General features: G+C 55.0%; 1 protein-coding gene across 19 annotated transcripts in view; it reads left to right on the top strand.

The window, feature by feature from the left end:
• CACNA1G (calcium voltage-gated channel subunit alpha1 G) overlaps positions 1–17,303 on the top strand; it is a 64,645-nt gene that overhangs the window by 12,689 nt on the left and 34,653 nt on the right. For 18 of the 19 annotated variants that reach the window (XM_088802187.1, XM_088802191.1, XM_019730955.3 and 15 more), the window contains 5 exons: positions 66–225; positions 713–1,013; positions 1,180–1,272; positions 3,518–4,301; positions 6,242–6,618. In XM_088802187.1, coding sequence (XP_088658313.1) covers positions 66–225; positions 713–1,013; positions 1,180–1,272; positions 3,518–4,301; positions 6,242–6,618 — 1,715 coding nt within the window. The remainder of the gene's footprint in view (positions 1–65; positions 226–712; positions 1,014–1,179; positions 1,273–3,517; positions 4,302–6,241; positions 6,619–17,303) is intronic. The other variant, XM_088802189.1, reaches the window with a different exon arrangement.

Below are 17,303 nucleotides of genomic sequence, written 5' to 3'. Positions count from 1 at the left end.
AGGCTCCTGGCAGCCAGCCTAGCCCGGCCAGCCTGGCACCCCCAGCGTGGCTTCTGCCCCCACAGGCATGCGTATCCTCGTCACGCTGCTGCTGGACACACTGCCCATGCTGGGCAACGTCCTGCTGCTCTGCTTCTTCGTCTTCTTCATCTTCGGCATTGTGGGGGTCCAGCTGTGGGCAGGGCTGCTTCGGAACCGATGCTTCCTGCCTGAGAACTTCAGCCTGTGAGTGGCTCCTGGGGTGGGGGTGACCTGGGAGTGGTTGTGGGGCTGGGCCCACCCTGTTGCTAGTAACATATCTGTTCTCATATCAGTGCCTTGTCTGGTTCTCAAACTTATACCCTGGAGTCACCTAGGGAGCTTAAAAAATGACTGAGGCCAGGGTCCCATCTCCACTCATTCTGATTTCATCGGTCTGGGGTTCAGCCTGGGTGTGGAGATTTTTAAAAGCTCCTCAGTGCATCTAGCGTGCAGCCATCTTGGGAAACCATTGCTCCAGGACGTAACCTTCCAACATCCTGACTCTGGAGTTTCACACTCTGTCCTCACACCCCCATCCACACACACAAATCTCTGTGCCTGCCTGGTGCTTGCCCCACTCTGTTCCCTGCCCTGCTCACTCTGCATGACCCAGTGCCCTCACCCAGCTCTCCCTTCCTGGGCTTTTTCCCAGGGGAAGCTGCCCTCAGCCTCATCCCTGTCCCCTCCACAGCCCCCTGAGTGTGGAGCTGGAGCGCTATTACCAGACCGAGAACGAGGACGAGAACCCCTTCATCTGCTCCCAGCCGCGGGAGAACGGCATGCGCTCCTGCAGGAGTGTGCCCACCCTTCGAGGGGAGGGCGGCGGTGGCCCACCCTGTGGCCTGGACTACGAGGCCTACAACAGCTCCAGCAACACCACCTGTGTCAACTGGAACCAGTACTACACCAACTGCTCCCCGGGGGAGCACAACCCCTTCAAGGGCGCCATCAACTTCGACAACATCGGCTATGCCTGGATCGCCATCTTCCAGGTGGGGCAGCCTGGGCCCGAGACAGTCCCCAGAACACAAGCACCAGGACACAGTCCAGGCTCGGAGTGGTCGTTCTCAGGGTGGGGATGGGGCCAGGGCCTCTGGAGGAGACTGCAGGAGGCTTTAGGGGGCCCAGAGTCAGCCTGCCCCTCTGCCGCCTCCCCAGGTCATCACGCTGGAGGGCTGGGTCGACATCATGTACTTTGTGATGGATGCTCATTCCTTCTACAACTTCATCTACTTCATCCTCCTCATCATTGTGAGTGATTCCTCAGGCCCCGAGGGGATGGGGATCCTGGGGAAATGGGTTGGGGAAGTCCAGAGAGGGGACAGCTTGCTCAGTCTGAGGTTCTAGCTGTTAGGACAGCTCCTATCGAGAGGTAGGCAGAGAAGGCACATGTCAAAAAGGAGTCAGGAGGAAATCCAAGGTCAAGGCCTGACTCTATCTCACTTATCACCACTTAGAACCTTGGACAAGTCATTCCCCACAAGGCCCCACCCTGGACCTCTGTTTTTTCATCAGTAAAATGGGTGGTTCTCAACCTAGGATGATACCACCTCTCCCAGGGGTCATTTGGAAGTGGCAAAGGGTGGTCCTGCTTTTCACGAGGAGTCAGAGAGCACTATTGGCACTTTGTTGGAAAACAGGCAGGAGATGGTAAACATCTTGCAAACAAAGTATTGTTCCATCCCAGATTCCCATCATTCAGTGTTGAGAAACACTGCATGATCGCTTGTTCCTTCCAGCTCAGAAGTTCCAAGACTTAATGAGGGCAGAAGACCGAAGCAGAAGTAGCAATATTTACTAGTTTAAATCACTACCATGCATAGTTAACAATTTAATTGCTAGGACTTAATAGCTAATATTTATTGAGCACTTACTACGTCTAGTCTCTGCTCTAAGCACTTTTCATGTGCTGTTGCTTTTAATCCTCACCATGATCCTGTTATCGTCTCCAGACGATATGAGGATGAGGAAACCAACATTTCCTCATGTGTCTGACCCCATCGTGGGTTTGGTATGTGCTGTGAATCAATCTTATTGGGCAGGGCATCGGGACTGATGTGTGCTGTAGCTTCTGCTGCCTGCTGAATTTTCATCGTCCCTGTGAGAGGGAGGCACGCAGGGATTGTGACCCCAGCTCCTAAAGGAGAACTTGGAGTTCCAGAGAGCATGGTCACCAGACTAAGTGAGCGGCTGGAGCTAAGAATTCAACCCCAGACTACCGACTCCAAGTCCAGCCTTTTCTCCATGTCACCAAGAGGCCAATGACAGAGCCAATAGAAGGACAGATATTGAGAGAAAGAGATTAAGATCTAGTCAGGGTTTAGGATAAGCTCCAGAGAGCGGTGGAGACACAATAAGGCAGTTCTTGGTGAGTGCGAGATAGCCTATAGGCGCCGAGAAAGAGCCAGTCCTCCAGGCACTCCCTCCTGCCCCTGCAATGCTCCCTGGTGTAGAAGAGTGGTCAGGCCAGGCTTGGGGCCTGTTCCCTCCCCTACCAGCACCTGGGGTGGCATGGCCAGTGCCTCTGGGAAGACTGGGCTTTTCACTATGCTGCTCTCCCTGGGTTTGGCGGAGGGGGAAGGAATCAGACAAGGAGGTAAGGGGCCTAGTTTCCACCCTCCCACGCACACCCTGAAAAATCTTTCCAAACGACTCTCTGGAATCACACTAGTGAAACTAATTATCATAATTACTAGGACACAATCTAGGAAGAAAAAAATATATATCTGCTTTGTCACCAAAAATATTCATTTCCTTCATTCTGGCTTGTTGTCCAAACAATGGCCATCCCAGAATCCTGGGGAAACTGAGGCATGGGATGGAGACATGGAATTGTGGACAAGTCAGTGTGGCAGCTTGGCTAGTCTGTAGGGTTCAGGGTTCAGCCCATCACCCAGCTGGGGGAGGGGAGAGGCACAGGGAAAAGAGATGCAGGCAAGGCCGATGGTCATGAGGATTCTGAGGCCCCATGGGTAAGGGTCTCACTGAAGGTCACACAGCTAGACTTGGGACTAGAAGCAGGAGTCTTGTGAACATGGCTTTTGCCAAGATCTCAAAGGCTCTATCCAATGTGAAAACCCCATGTTCCCAAGATTGCATTCATTTCCACAGCCTCCTCTGCTCCTAATGGGAACTGGGGAGGGGTGCTCAGAATCTGTGTGGATGTTTAGGGGCAGAGAGTTGGGGAGATGTCCTTGCAGGGTCGCATCAGGATCAATAGAAATGCCTTAGAATTCCACAGAGCTTGGTTTAAGTCTTAGCTTTGCTGTGCATTAGCTGAATGATCTTGGGCAAATTCCTCGATCTCTCTGAGCCTCAGTTTCCTCAATTGTCAGATGGAGATAATAAAAGTATTGCCTCTTGAGACTGTCATGAGAATAAAATGACAGCTCTTGAGCCCAGCGCCTGGCACATAGGAAGTGCTCGGTACACGGTGGCTGGCATTGTGATTCCCTTTTCTTCAGGACGTCTCCTCTTGCTGTCCCCACCCCAACAGGTGGGCTCCTTCTTCATGATCAACCTGTGCTTGGTGGTGATTGCCACGCAGTTCTCAGAGACCAAGCAGCGGGAAAGCCAGCTGATGCGGGAGCAGCGCGTGCGGTTCCTGTCCAACGCCAGCACCCTGGCCAGCTTCTCCGAGCCGGGCAGCTGCTATGAGGAGCTGCTCAAGTACCTTGTGTACATCCTCCGTAAAGCAGCCCGCAGGCTGGCCCAGGTCTCCCGGGCAGCTGGCGTGCGGGCGGGGCTGCTGAGCAGCCCTGCGCCCCGTGGGGCCCAGGAACCCCAGCCCAGCAGCAGCTGCTCGCGCTCCCACCGCCGTCCATCTGTCCATCACCTGGTACACCACCACCACCACCATCACCACCACTACCATCTGGGCAATGGGACACTGCGGGGCCCCCGGGCCAGCCCGGAGATCCAGGACAGGGATGCCAACGGGTCCCGCCGGCTCATGCTGCCACCGCCCTCAACACCTGCCCTCTCTGGGGGTTCTCCAGGGGGTGCAGAGGCTGTGCACAGCTTCTATCATGCCGACTGCCACTTGGAGCCGGTCCGCTGCCAGGCGCCCCCTCCCAGGTCACCGTCTGAGGCATCAGGCAGGACTGTGAGCAGCGGGAAGGTATACCCCACTGTGCATACCAGCCCTCCACCAGAGATGCTGAAGGAGAAGGCACTTGTGGAGGTAGTCCCCACCTCTGGACCCCCCACCCTCACCAGCCTCAACATTCCACCTGAGCGCTACAGCTCCATGCACAAGCTGCTAGAGACACAGAGTACAGGTGAGAACTCTGGGTGGGGGCATGTCAGTGACCCTCGATCGAGGGCCAGGTGGTTTCTCAGAGAGGATCAGGGGTCTGGAGTCAGAAGGACTGGGTTTGGATTCCCATTCTGCCATTTGCAGCCTTGGGACCTTCAACCAATCACATCGCTTCTTTGAACCCTAATTTTCTCATCTGTTAAAATGGGAATCATAATTCCCACATTGTAATAATAACAATAACCATCATGTAATGAGCACCTGCTATGTGCTTTTCTCTGCACTGTTTGCAACAATACCTAACAGTCAACCCATTGCTATATGCGTGTCACATGCTTTGCATGCAAAAATCCCATTGGTTCCTCCAAACAGTTTAGGTGATAAGCTTTCTTATTGTTCCCATTTTACTGATGAGAAAAAGGAGGCTTGGAGAGGTTGAATAACTTGTCCAAGGTTGTACTGTTGGTGAGGCGTGGACTCAGGACCATCTAACTGTGAGGCCCACACTCTGTACTCCTTGTTGCAAGGCTCAGAGGGGAAATGGTGTACGAAAGTAGCCAGCACTGTGCCCCCAACTAAGGGGACTCTTGTGAACATGAGTTCCATTCCCTCTCCAAAGGGATACCAGGGGCCTGGAGCAGCAAGTCCTCAGGGGACTGTTAGTCTGATGGAAGGTACACCTAGTGTCATAGGGAACGTGAGATATTCGCTGCCTGAGATACTCGCGTCCCCTAGGCGGACAGAGATTGTGGGCCCTCCTCCACTTACAGACTCACTGTAGCCGCAGACCAGAGCCTGTGTTTCAGAAAGGATTTGGCACGTGGGAGAAGTGGTGTATTTGTGGGATGTTATGTGGGAATGTGGGCTGGGACAGGAAGGTGCCATCACAGAACGCAGTGCGAATGGTTCTTATGCCAGCTCTTCCACTACCCTGCCACGGGACGAGAGCTAGTCCCACGCACATGCGCATGCACGTTTCAGTTCCCTCCTGTATAAAAGGCAGGGCTGGGACCGTCACTGTCAGTGGCTGCTTACTGACTCCCTCCTTGGTGCACTCAGAAGGGGAAACACTGTTGGATATCTACTAGGGGCTGGGCCCTGAGCCTGGTGCCTTCACATACATGTTTTCCCTGGGTGGTCGCTGCGGTTCCTTTCAGCTCTCAGTCTATGATCAAAGATCATTTTAAATGGACATTGATATCTCGGGATAGGTCGCTGTGTGCATACGTACACGCAGTCTAATATGTTTGCCTGTGTGCATGAAGGTGTCTAGTGTATGTGCATGTGTGTGGGTATGTGTCTGTGTTCACGTGTATGTGTGCACATGTCTGATGTGTGTAGGTGCATGTATGCACTCACGAGAGTGGTGCTTTGGTTTGGTTTGTATGCGTGCCCATGTTTGCACGTGCCTGGTACACGTACATTGTGTGATGTACACATATCTCTGTACACATGTGTTTGGCTGTGCATGATGTGGGGCATGCAAATAGTATGCATGGGTACATAGTACATGTGTCTATGTGCATGAAGTGTCTCTCTCGTGCTCATGTGTGTGTGCTGTGTGGGTGTGTCTCAAGGATCCCTTGGAAAATGATACTCAGAGCAGTGTTGGCACAGAGCAGGCTTGCCTGGGACGTAGAGATGATCTAGGCTCCTTGCTGAAGGCTCCTAGGACATAAGAGCTGCCCAAGATTTCAAAAGACATCAAGGCCACATGTCTGACCCTAGGACACCCAGCAATGACTGTCAGTGGGATTGACATTTGGGGGGCATTCTGTTGCTCAGCACAGCTCACATGGCAGGGTACCCAACACCCCTGGCTCACTAAGTCAATCACACCCCTAATTACTCCCATCGTTGTAACAACCCAAAGCTCCTCGATTCATTTTATCCGCACATTGAGGGAAGGGCCACCCCAACTAAGAAACCCTGGAGCCTCTAACCTCTACCCTCCTGTCCCAGGTGCCTGCCAAAGCTCTTGCAAGATCTCCAGCCCTTGCTTGAAGGCAGACAGTGGAGCCTGTGGCCCAGACAGCTGCCCCTACTGTGCCCGGGCTGGGGCAGGGGAGGTGGAGCTCGCCGGCCACGAGCTGCCTGACTCAGACAGCGAGGCAGTTCATGAGTTCACACAGGACGCCCAGCACGGTGACCCCCGGGACCCACACAGCCGGCGGCAACGGAGCCTGAGGCTGGACTTGGAGCCCAACTCTGTACTCGCCTTCTGGAGGCTGATCTGTGACACCTTCCGGAAGATTGTGGACAGCAAGTACTTTGGTCGGGGAATCATGATTGCTATCCTGGTCAACACACTCAGCATGGGCATCGAGTACCATGAGCAGGTAGGGCAAGGGCACGGTCCCTTTGGCTGGGGACCCTCTGCCTTCCTCTCCTCCCACCCGCTGTGTTCAGTTTCCTCTCCCTGCTGCTAGCTTGGATGGCAGGGAAGAGGAAAGGAGGGAGATGCAGCAACACGTGGAGACACAAATCCAGTAAATGTCATGCAGTCTCTGAGTATGGAGTTTGCCCAAGGCAGGGGCAGGGTCTGAGCTGGGCATGTGCTGTCTGGGAAGGCTTCCCAGAGGAGGCGATCTTTGAAGGATGTGAATGAGTGACGAGCATCAGATGTGGGCAAGGCCTCTTTGGAGGGCCAAGTCACTGGAAGAGGTCTGGGACTTTGGAGAAGATATAAGGGGGAGGGGAGGTGTTGGGGGATCCCCCAGCATTCACCTGACTCAGTAATTAGGGGTGTGATTGACTGGAGGCTGAAGGGGGCTTGTGTAGTAGGTGGGGGTGAGGAGTGGAGGGTTGGTGGCAGTACCTGGATCGAGCCAAGCCATCTGCTCCTCGTCTCTGTTCTGGGAGGCTTGCTGTGAGCAGAGAGGTGCTAGGTAGGTGAGAGCGCTCAGTGTGGTGAGGGGACTTGAAACCATGGTGTTTGAGGAATCATTCTAAGAACCGGGTGTTTAGTCAGGAGAAGTGGAGGCTCAGCAGGGACAGCGAGCTGTCTTCAAATATTTGAAGGGCTGTCATGTGGAAGAGGGAACAGGCTTGTTTTGTGGGGTGACGGCTATAAGCAATGGAACATGGGCTGAGGGGGAGGAGGCCGTTGTCACGTTCAGAGCTGTGCAAGGACAGAAAGTGTGGCCTAAGCAATCCACTGAGCCCCACCCCGCACATTGACTGTGGGGCGAGCAGGTACCACGGGGCTTCACAACTGGGTTTGGCTACCTCCCCACAAGGTTCCTTCCAGAAGGCAGCCCCTCTGCCCCCCGTGGTGGGGCCTTCCAGGTCACCCCCTTGGCTGATTCTTGGAAAAGGAGGGAAGCAGCAGGCAGGTGCTATAGTCCACAGGCCCTTCTGTGCTGTTCTCTCGTGCGTGTTCTTGCCTCCCTGGGGCTCAGGGATGGGACTGGGCCACCAGAATCTGACCTTTCTTGGCGTGAAACCAACACTGTGCTTCCTCAGCGGGTAGAGGCGTGTCAGGGCCAGAGTGTGGAGGGGGCACCACGTGGATGGGAGGGGGTGGTGCAACCATGGGAAGGAGCCTGGGTTCAGTTGACTGGTGGGGATGGAAGGAGTGGTGGGTGGCCTAGGATGAGGTTGGGGAGCATAGGTCCAAACTGGGGCTGGACAGATGTAAGATGTTCATTTTCCTTGGGGTGGAGGTGATCAAAAGCCCCCTCACCCTCTCACTGACTTCTTTGCCCACAGTATTGTGAGCATTTAGTTCTTACCCCAACTGCCCTGTCCAGACAAATGTGCCCCATGACCATCATACCGTGTTGGCACCCCTTCCTCTGGCCTCAGTGTTCCCCGCCTCCCCCCTCACCCAGCCTGCTATGCTAGATTCTCTCCCTGTGGAGGTGAGGTGCAAGAGGGGCAGGGCACCCAATGCAGGAGCAGCGGGTGGGGAATATGACGCTGTGGTGGGTGTGTTGTGTCTGGGCGTATTGGGTGTGGGGGTTTGGCCACATGCGTGTTCAGCCAGCCTCCTGGGAAGAGGTGCTCTGCTCCACCAGGCTGGTGGGGGCAGCATTTTCTGCTGCTGGGACCCAGGTGGTAGTAGCCCCTAACCTTCCATTACCCCAGTTCTCCAAGCCTGAACCTCAACCTCCTCTCCCTCACCCCAGATCTGGCCACAGTCAGTACCCAACCCCCAGGGGGCACCTCCTCAGTGCCTTCCCTGGGGAGGGAGGAGAGTGCTCCCAGCAATCTGTGCCCAGCTGGATGCTGCTGTTGGAGGCTTTGCACTAGGAAGAAGCTGAGTCACAGAGATCGAGGGTAGCTGAAGCTGCAGCAAGAGGGCTTTCAGTTAGATGTCAAGAAGGACACCCCCTTGGGGAGGAAGTAAACACGATCTGTCAGCGGTGCCTGCCGCATCTCCTTGCCCAAGTTCCTGAGGAGAACAGAGGATGCCTCCCCAAGCCCTCAGTGGCAGGGAGTCCCCATTCAGGGGTGGCACAATGTCTGCTCCAGGGAGGAGTTTTTTCCAATACTTGCGGGTCCCATAGGGGTGAGTGGGAGTCCCCAGCAGACCAGGCAGATGAGTGCCTGCTGCCTGGAAGGCCCAGGGGCTGGGGGTGGTGAGAAGTCCCAGAAGCTGCCACGGCCCTCTGCTCGCAGGCACTGCAGCGTGAACGTCCCGCCATCTGGGCCCCAGAGCCTGAACAGTCAGGGTGGTGGGGGAGGGGAGTGAGGAAATGCGGGGGCAGAGAGACAGAGACACAGAGGGGGAGATGGAGACACGGAGGGAGACAGAGATATAGATGGAAACATAGCAGAGGAGACAGTGAGAGAGAGAAAGGGGGAGACGGGGCACAGCAGGCAAGATGGAGCCCCAGAGGAGCGAGGCAGATATAAAGACAGGAAGACAGAGACAAGAGGGACAGAGAGATAAGGGGGAGATGGAGACTCAAGGGGAAGAGACAGAGACAGATGGAGGCACAGAGACATAGAGGTGACAGAAACAGAGAGATACTGAGAGGGAGCCGAAGACAGAGACCGAGACCAAGAAGAGGACAGACAGGGCAGGGACAGGGAGACAGGCTCAGATGAAGCCTCGAAGACTGGAGGAGAGAGGTGGAGCCAGTTCAGGGAGAGGGCTGAGCGAGACAGCCCGGAGAGCTGCAGCAGATGCTGACTGAGGCTCGTGATTTCCCTGCAGAGCCCTGAGTGAGGTGATTGTGTCCATCGATCCTGGTATTGATCAAACTGGGGGGCACTGGAGAGGCTGCTGCTGGGGCTTCCCTGGGGGAGGAGCCAACCCTCTTCCTGGCCTCGTGCTGCTGCCCTCCCCAGGCCTGGCCTGTCCTCTCCACTGTCACCTACCGTATCCATCATTCAGTTTTCCTGCCAGGGATGGTGATACCCCTCCTGCCCCCTCCACCAACATCTTGGCTAAGAAAGCACCCAAGTGGTCATACCCCACCCTACCTAAGGGAGACCTCCTGCTGTCCCCACTCCTCTGTTTCCCCCGCGCCTTAAGCCACCAGCTGGTGGAGAATGGGCAGGACTGGTTTTCCCAGAGGGACTGGTGAGGATGACAAAGACACAGGACACTGAGGAGGAAGCAAGAGTATGTTCTGATGAGCATATGTGTGCCCTATCCACTAGAGGGCAGTGCGTGGAGCAAGGAACTGAACAGGGAATTTCCCATCCATCCATCCATCCATCCATCCATCCATCCATCCATCCATCCATCCCTCCCTTGACATACATTTCCTGTGCGTCAGAGTTGGGCCTAAGAGTGTCATACTGATAAAAGTTTAACTAGCCCTTTAAAAAAAGAAAAGAAAAAGAAGTCCTGATGTGTAGTGTTTGTAGCATTTGCCAATTACCATGGTGTAAATGCTCCCATCATGGCCAACTTCAAGCAACTAATGTGATGTTGCTGAATCTGGAGCTGGGAAGGGATGTGCACAACTGGTTCTGAGCTGGTGCAAAACTGCTCCACACGCCACTGGGCCGGAGGCACTTTGTCCTTCTTCTCGCAGAAGTCACCAATAAGTAAATAGTCACATTTGCTTGATTAGTACAAGTTCGGTGGGGGATGCACAAAGGCTCAGACTGTGACCAGACTCGGGAAAGGATTCAGGGAGGGCTCCATGTAGGATATGACCTTGGAGCTGAGTCTGAAGAGCGGAAGGGGGAGGACAGGGCACAGTGTGGGGGAGGGCCAGAGGCAGCAGGCACCAGAAGGGAGAGGTTTATAAGGAGTTCAGACTGAGTGGGGTGCTGGGTAGGGGCTGGATGGGCAAGTGATAAGAGATGAGTTTGGAAAAAACTCAGGGCTAGGTCCTGAGAGGCATAGATGGATATTGGAGTTTATCCTGAAGGTAACAGATTTCCAACAGAGGTTTTAAGCAGGTCAATATGAGCAGGTTTGTGCTCATGGAAGCCATGCGGGGAGTAGAAGGCGGGGAGGGGAGACAAGAGTCAGGGAGGCCAACGAGAGGTCTACTGTAGTGGTCTGGGCAGTTCATACACCTCTGTCCCTGGAGATGGAAAGGTGAGGGCTGGGCAGAGCTGGCAGGTGACCGCATCTGCGGGACTCAACACCAATTGGACATCTGGAAGAATGTGGCAGTAAGGATGACACCCAATTTCTGCTTGGGGTGGGAGCACCAGGGCTTGAGCAGATGTGGGCTGGAAGACGATGCGTCCAAGACGCCCATGTGGCATCCTGGTACCGAGAGCGCAGGTTGCTGTAGCTCAGTAGAGAGGTCGTCTCCTGGAACCTGTCTCTGTCTGGGTCTGCACGGGGTCAAGGCCACTGCAGGAGGAGGGGAGGGTGCTGGGTGAGCAGGCATGTGTGTGTCTGTGGGAGGGGATCTTGGGGACATAGGAGCTTCCTAACCATCACCTTCCTGGCTCTGGGTTGCTGAGGGCAGGGGCTAACCTCATATTCTAGAAGAGGGACAACAGCATGTGGGAAGGAGGGGAAGGATATGTGGCCTAGTGGTCTCCTGGGCTGCAGAGGGGAGGGTGATCCAGAGAAGACAGCCTTTCAGTCCAGGAGAGGACAGAGCAGGTGATGACGCTGGGCCCATCCCGTCACTCTAGATACATGTCCAGAGAGAGTTTCTATTTATAAGTGAGGAAGGTCGGCTGTTCAAGGCGAGGGAAGCTGGGGGTGGGGGTGGGGAAGAGTCCAGATGTGGTAGGGCTTACTTAACCTTTGAGGGGAATGGCAGACCCCTTTTGGATTCCCTAGAAAACACACATATGCATGGACACCCCAAATATGACCTTTGAGGACCAAGGTTTATGGACACCTCTCATTCCAAGCCTATTCCTTGGGCCTCCCAGAAGTCCTTTGCTTCCAGGCAGAGGAGCTGGTGCTGAGGTCCAAGCAGGACGTTGGGGGATGATCCTTTCACAACTGCCATGGCCCCAGACTTTCCAAGGATCTCCAGACAGAGGGAAAAAGGTGTTGTTTCAGAGATGACCAGCTGAAAGGGTGCTCACATTCCTTCAAGCATCCTCCTAGGCTCCCCCAATTCAGCAAGCATGGGGAGCACCTCCTGTGCACTAGAATAGAGTAATAGAATGGCAGGGGTGGGGGGAGAGCCAGAGGCACCCACGAAACTTAGGTTCTAGCGGAAAAATGGTGCTGCTTCATGGACGATTATGCCAAATGCCGTAAGGGAGGCTTCTGGGGACAGAGAGACATGCTTACACCCAGGTAGGGGATTTGGAAGGGCTTCATGAAGGACGTAGCTTGTGAGATGGGCCTTGAAAGACAAGTGGGATTGGCCGCCAGGGCCAGGAGCAGAGAGGTCCAGGTGGAGGGATTCAAGCAAATTCCGGCAGCCTGGCCTGGAACCGCACAGGGTGGCGTGGGGAGCGCTGAAGCACAGTCATGTTGCCGTCCCACCCCCACCCTGAGTAGGAGAGATGTGAATCCAGCAGAGTTGAAGGAAGCCTGAGATTCCAGTAGGTGAGGCCTGGGGTGGGGGAGGGGCTGGAGGCTATTTCTGTCATTCAGATCAGAGACAACAAGGGCCCCACGTCTGGTGGTGGCAGGGAAAGCAAGGAGGTGAGGGGGCAGCCATTCCATTGGCAGGGTCTGCCGCCTGGCACCTATGGCTAGAAGGGCAGGCCTGAATCCTGGATAACTCCTGGGTTCCAAGACAGAATCCTGGAGAGTGATAGAGCCGGGTAGTCGGGGAAGGACAGGTTTGGGAGAGGAGGTGAGAGGGTTTGTTTTGGACGTGCTGCTTTTGAGCTGGCTGTGGGCCATCCTGGGAAGGCTCGCCGGCAGTCTGGCTCTCGAGGTGAGAAGCCAAAGGCTTGGGGGAGATTGTTCAGTGTCCTCTACACCCAGTGACAGCTGGGGAGGTGGGAGTGGAGGAGATGGCGGAAGGGGGAGCCAAGGGGAGGGAGTGGGCATAGACTCAACTCTGAAGAATATTGGCCTGAGAGGAGGAAGGCAGCCTAGGAGGGCAGGAGGTGGCGGCCAGCACAGGGTCAGGGAAGTCAGAGCAGGTGGGACATCAGGTCGGAAGGGCTGGCAGCTGGCTCTGATGCTCCTCAGGCATCCACTAAGGGCAGGATTGGGAAGAGGGTCCTTGGAGAGTGCTGCAGGGGTGGTGCCCATGGTCCAAAGGTGGATGGGCCTGGGTTCACATGAAGGTTTCTGCTTTTAGGCAGGGGAAAGGAGACTGGAGGAGTTCGGGAAATACGCATAACTGATGAAACAGAATGGGACCCAGGGGAGCCTGTGGGCGGGGGTGAGATGGAGGTGCGGGTGGAAGAGGGGCTGTCTCCCTTCCAGGAGGGGAAGAGAGAGGAGTAGGCTGCAGGACCAGAGCTGTTTGAAGAAGGGAGGGAAGTGGAGCCCCGTGAAGCAGGAGGCCAGGTTGGGAATGAGGATGGGGACCGAGGAGAGGAAGAGGTTTGGGGAAGCTCCTAGGGAGAGAGATGGAAACCCAGCGATAGAGGATGGTGGATAAAGGTGCAGAGCAGCCATGGGGCCCCCAGCAGGGCCTCACCCTGTCCAGTCAGCGCAGGTTTGTGACTCTAGCAATGCTCAGCAATTCGACGGCTGCAGCAGAGAGGTGCAGAGGTTGAGGACTTAGCTGGGCTGGAAGAACAGGAGCGCTCGGAGGTCTGTGGCACGAGGCCAGCCTTTCAATGGTCCGCCGTGGGCTCCAGGGCTGTGAGGTTGTCCTGGCAGGTAAGGGGCAGGGGCCACAGCCCCAGACTTGTAAGTCTCAGGCGCTTAGGGTTGGCGGTCTCCAAGCTGAGTGAGCGCTGCTAGTGTCTTGTGCCTTCTTAGCTTGTGTGTTTGCTTGAGGTGACTTCAGGGAGCGGGTGGGGGACTGTAAGGGAGGAGCTAAATCCCCCTGGTTTGGAAGCACTGAGGCACAGTGACACTTCCGCAGGCAGTGTTCCTAGCTGGAGAGTTTCCAGGGGGACAGTGAAGAGCAAGGCTGGGATCTATATGATGAGTCCTGTGGGGTTTCCCGGAAACCTCCTGCCACACAGGTATCCCCTGACGTCCCACACCTCCTTGAAGGAGGAGGAGGAGGAAGAAGGAGCTCTACTGACCTAGTGACCCTGACCCTATCCCTGTGGTCCACCTGGACCACCTCTCCTAGGTGTGTGGAAGCCGCAGGCAGGACTGTGGAAAACAGTTGGGGTGAGCCAAGGAGTCAGAATTGGGAGCAGAGATTTCAAGGTCAGTGGAGCAGATGGGGGCTGAGGAGATGGGGTGGGAGTGGCACTTGGGTAGGGCTGGGGTGACTCGTTCAGGTCCTACCTGGTTGTCCACCCCCTTGCATGTTCCCTGCAAAAGTTACATCATCGTGTGCCAGAGCCGGCTCTCAAGCCTCCTGCTTGGACCTCTGCAGTATCCCCTAATTGGTCTCCGTCTCTTTGTCTCTCCAAGCCGTCCACGTGCTGCCACCACTGCAGCCAGATTAATCTTCTTAATATACTGCTTTGCACATCTCCTCTCTCCGTCCCAGAAGCCTCAATGGCAGCATGTGGGCAGAGACAAGTCCAGCCTGAGTTGTGCAGTTGTGCATTCTGCCTGCCCCTGCTGACCTTGCATCCTTGTTCCCTGCCATCCCCTCCACTCTCTGACCCAGGCAGACCCTTTCATTCTTGGTCTCCAGGATGCCGTGTGCCCTCACTCCTTCCTCTGCACCTTGGCTCACATTGCCCCCAGCTGGGCATGCCCTCCACGGGTTCTCCTGCCTCCACCTCCTCACTGGCCCACTGACTTCAGCTGGGTTTGAGTTCCTGGGGTGCTCCTGGTGTTACAGCCTTGCAGGCACTCTGTCCTGCCACGTCTGAGGCTTGCGTCCACTGTCAGTGTTCATGGGGCCACCTGAGCATGGCTCTTAGCTGTGTGTATTCACAGGCTTGAACTCCTACGTTCTGCAGCCTCGCCATGAGGTGCTGGTACCCTGTTTAACAGAAGACACCAATGGGGATCAGAGAGGTTAAGGAATTTGCCCTAGGTCACACAGGTAGAAACTCTCAGAGTTGGCAGACTTCCTGTGTTCAGATTTAACCCCACCTTTTATCATCAGTGTTGTGCATACTGTGGGTACTTTGACGGTTAGTTGATGGAGGTGCTAGGAAATTCAGAGGAGTCCTGTTTCTCAGAACTATTGAACAGCTTACCTGGGGCCACAGGTGCTCTAAGGTGACAGACTGAGGGAGGGGAAGTTTTGGGAAATTGGAGATGAGAGGTCGACAGCATCAGCCCAGAGGAGAGCCTGGGAACGCTGGGTGAAAGAAGCTCAGGCTGCCTGGCCTCAACTCATAGAAGCTACCACTGGGCCTTGACATCTGGGAACAGGAGGGAGGATACAGTCTAGACCTGAGAAAAGACTTCATTGCACCTGGGGAGAGTCCACGAGGGAAAGCTGGTATCCACCTGATGGGCTTGTGTGTGTGTCTGCATGGGTTCTGTGTGCGTGTGGGTATGGAGGGGGGTGGCAGCGTTGAAAGATGCAGAGAAAAAGACAGGCCTAGCTCTGCACCTTCCTAAGAGTGCAGACCTTTAAATCACAGGTGTGACCTCCTTTAAATCACCACACTTCTCGGAGTAGAGCGAGCCATCTAGGAGGCAGGGAGGAAATGACATCTTGGGAGGAACGTATTAGCCAGTGGAGGGCCCGTGGAGGGTACTAGCAGAGTTTGGCTCCCTCCCCTCCCCTTTGCCAGGATCACAGCTCTGGTCCCTGGGGTAACTGTGTTGCTAAGATTGTGTCTCTGCGTCCTTGTCCTACGTTTGCAGAATGTTCCCAGCCTCCAATTTAGTAACTTGGTTTCTGGGAGGAGGGCTTCTTTCCCATGGATCACGGGGGATCCTAGGGCCCGGGGAGAGAATAGGCATTGCCCTTAAGTATTCCCAGTGAGAGCGTGGAGGAGAGAGAGTGCAGGCCAATGGAGAATGCCTGGCCCTCCACCCCACCTGCTTCTCCAGTCCCAGAGCTGCCTGGAGAGGCAAGGCAGGGGCTTCAGGATTTCTTGCCACCCTCCTTGATGAGGGCTGGTGATGCAGGCCTTGGAGGAGCCCCGCACCCTCCTTCTGAGGAGGCTCTTGGCGTGCGGGTGAGCGGGCATGTGTGTGTCTGTGTGTGTTCATGAGCCATAAGGTACAAACTGTCTTGACCACTGGATAACATCAGAAAATGATGAGAACACCCTCCCTCCACATGCTTGGTAGTAGTTGTCCTTTTAGAGCTCACTGATTGAGTAAATACAGGATAGCAAAAGCTACGGGGTGTTCAGCTATTTAAAAACAAGTTTTATTTTTATTTTTGGCAGCTCTTGTTGAGGTATAATTTATACGTCATTCACCATTCACCCATTGTAAGTGTACCTCAGCTATGCTTTCAGATCAACTTGTTCTTTATTCATACATCTATGTGCATGGGAAATATAAAGTTATGTACATTAGAAGACATATCGTGTATTCAGTCCATCCGTGTGTCTGGAGTTACAGGCCTGTCACTGTCACCTAGGCTGCATTTGGGTCCTGACTGGTGGTACTGGAATCAGAGTGACGTGGGATGGGAGCCCTCTCCCTGGCTCTCCCCAACCTGTGACTTTGAACCAGTCACCCACCATCTCTTGATCTCTTTTGCTCATCTGTAAAATGAGGGTGTGATGGCTTCTGTGTAGATGGCATGAGGTGAGACATACGGTGAGCCTGGGAACCTGCAAAACATCGCACCTGTGTGGCCTGTGCTCTTCATCTTCATCCAGTCCAAGGACGAATAACTGGGCAGGTGGCAGAGTGGACAGGGAGGTAGACTTGCTCACCACGACTCCCTGGCAAACTGGACTCGGGAGCACAGAGTGGGGGATCCACTCTGTCAGCAGAGGTCTGAGTTTTGGGCTTTATCTGTCTTGACAACGGCCCCTTCCCACCACCTGCACTGCTTACATGAAGGGGCTGAAGGTCCTGTCTCTCTGACCCCATTCGTTAGGTCATGTGGCAGTGCCCCCTTCTGCCCCCACTCCGTCTGGGGAGCAAAGAATCACTCCAGATCTGCTGGAGCAATGGGTTCTGTATCCCACCAGCCCCGACGACAACCACTCACTCTACACAGCTGGCTCTCGGTCCTGCCTACTAACCCCGGCTCTGCCCCCAGACCTGCCTTTAGAAAGAATCGATGCCTGGCTGAGAACGTCTCTCCCTCGGGGCAGCTATAGACCCTTAAACACCTGACAGTCAGAATGCCCTTCCTTCCAACTCTCCCCACCTCCCACCCAGGCTAGCCACACAGATTGGGGCCGTTTGGATCCATTTGGTGGTGCCCAGGGCCTGGCTCCATTCTTGGGTGACCTACTTGAGCAGTCGGTCAAATGAGGCAGCTGGGTAAACAGGGGGAGATGTCTGATGGACTAACAGCTTCATTTGGTTATTTACTTATTATTCTTGAGTGGCTACCATGGACCTGGGGCTTTTGGGGGGTCACACACTCCATGACGTAGGCAGTGGGTTCCACTGAGCCAATCATCTCCACCCTGAATCCCCAGCCTGGCCTCGCACACCCCC

The sequence above is a fragment of the Rhinolophus sinicus genome, chromosome 12 (assembly GCF_057876585.1).
Source record: "Rhinolophus sinicus isolate RSI-liver-muscle chromosome 12, RSI-T2T, whole genome shotgun sequence".
NCBI lineage: Eukaryota > Metazoa > Chordata > Mammalia > Chiroptera > Rhinolophidae > Rhinolophus > Rhinolophus sinicus.
Note: the sequence above shows the minus strand (reverse complement) of the source record. Positions and strands in the feature narration are given on the sequence as shown.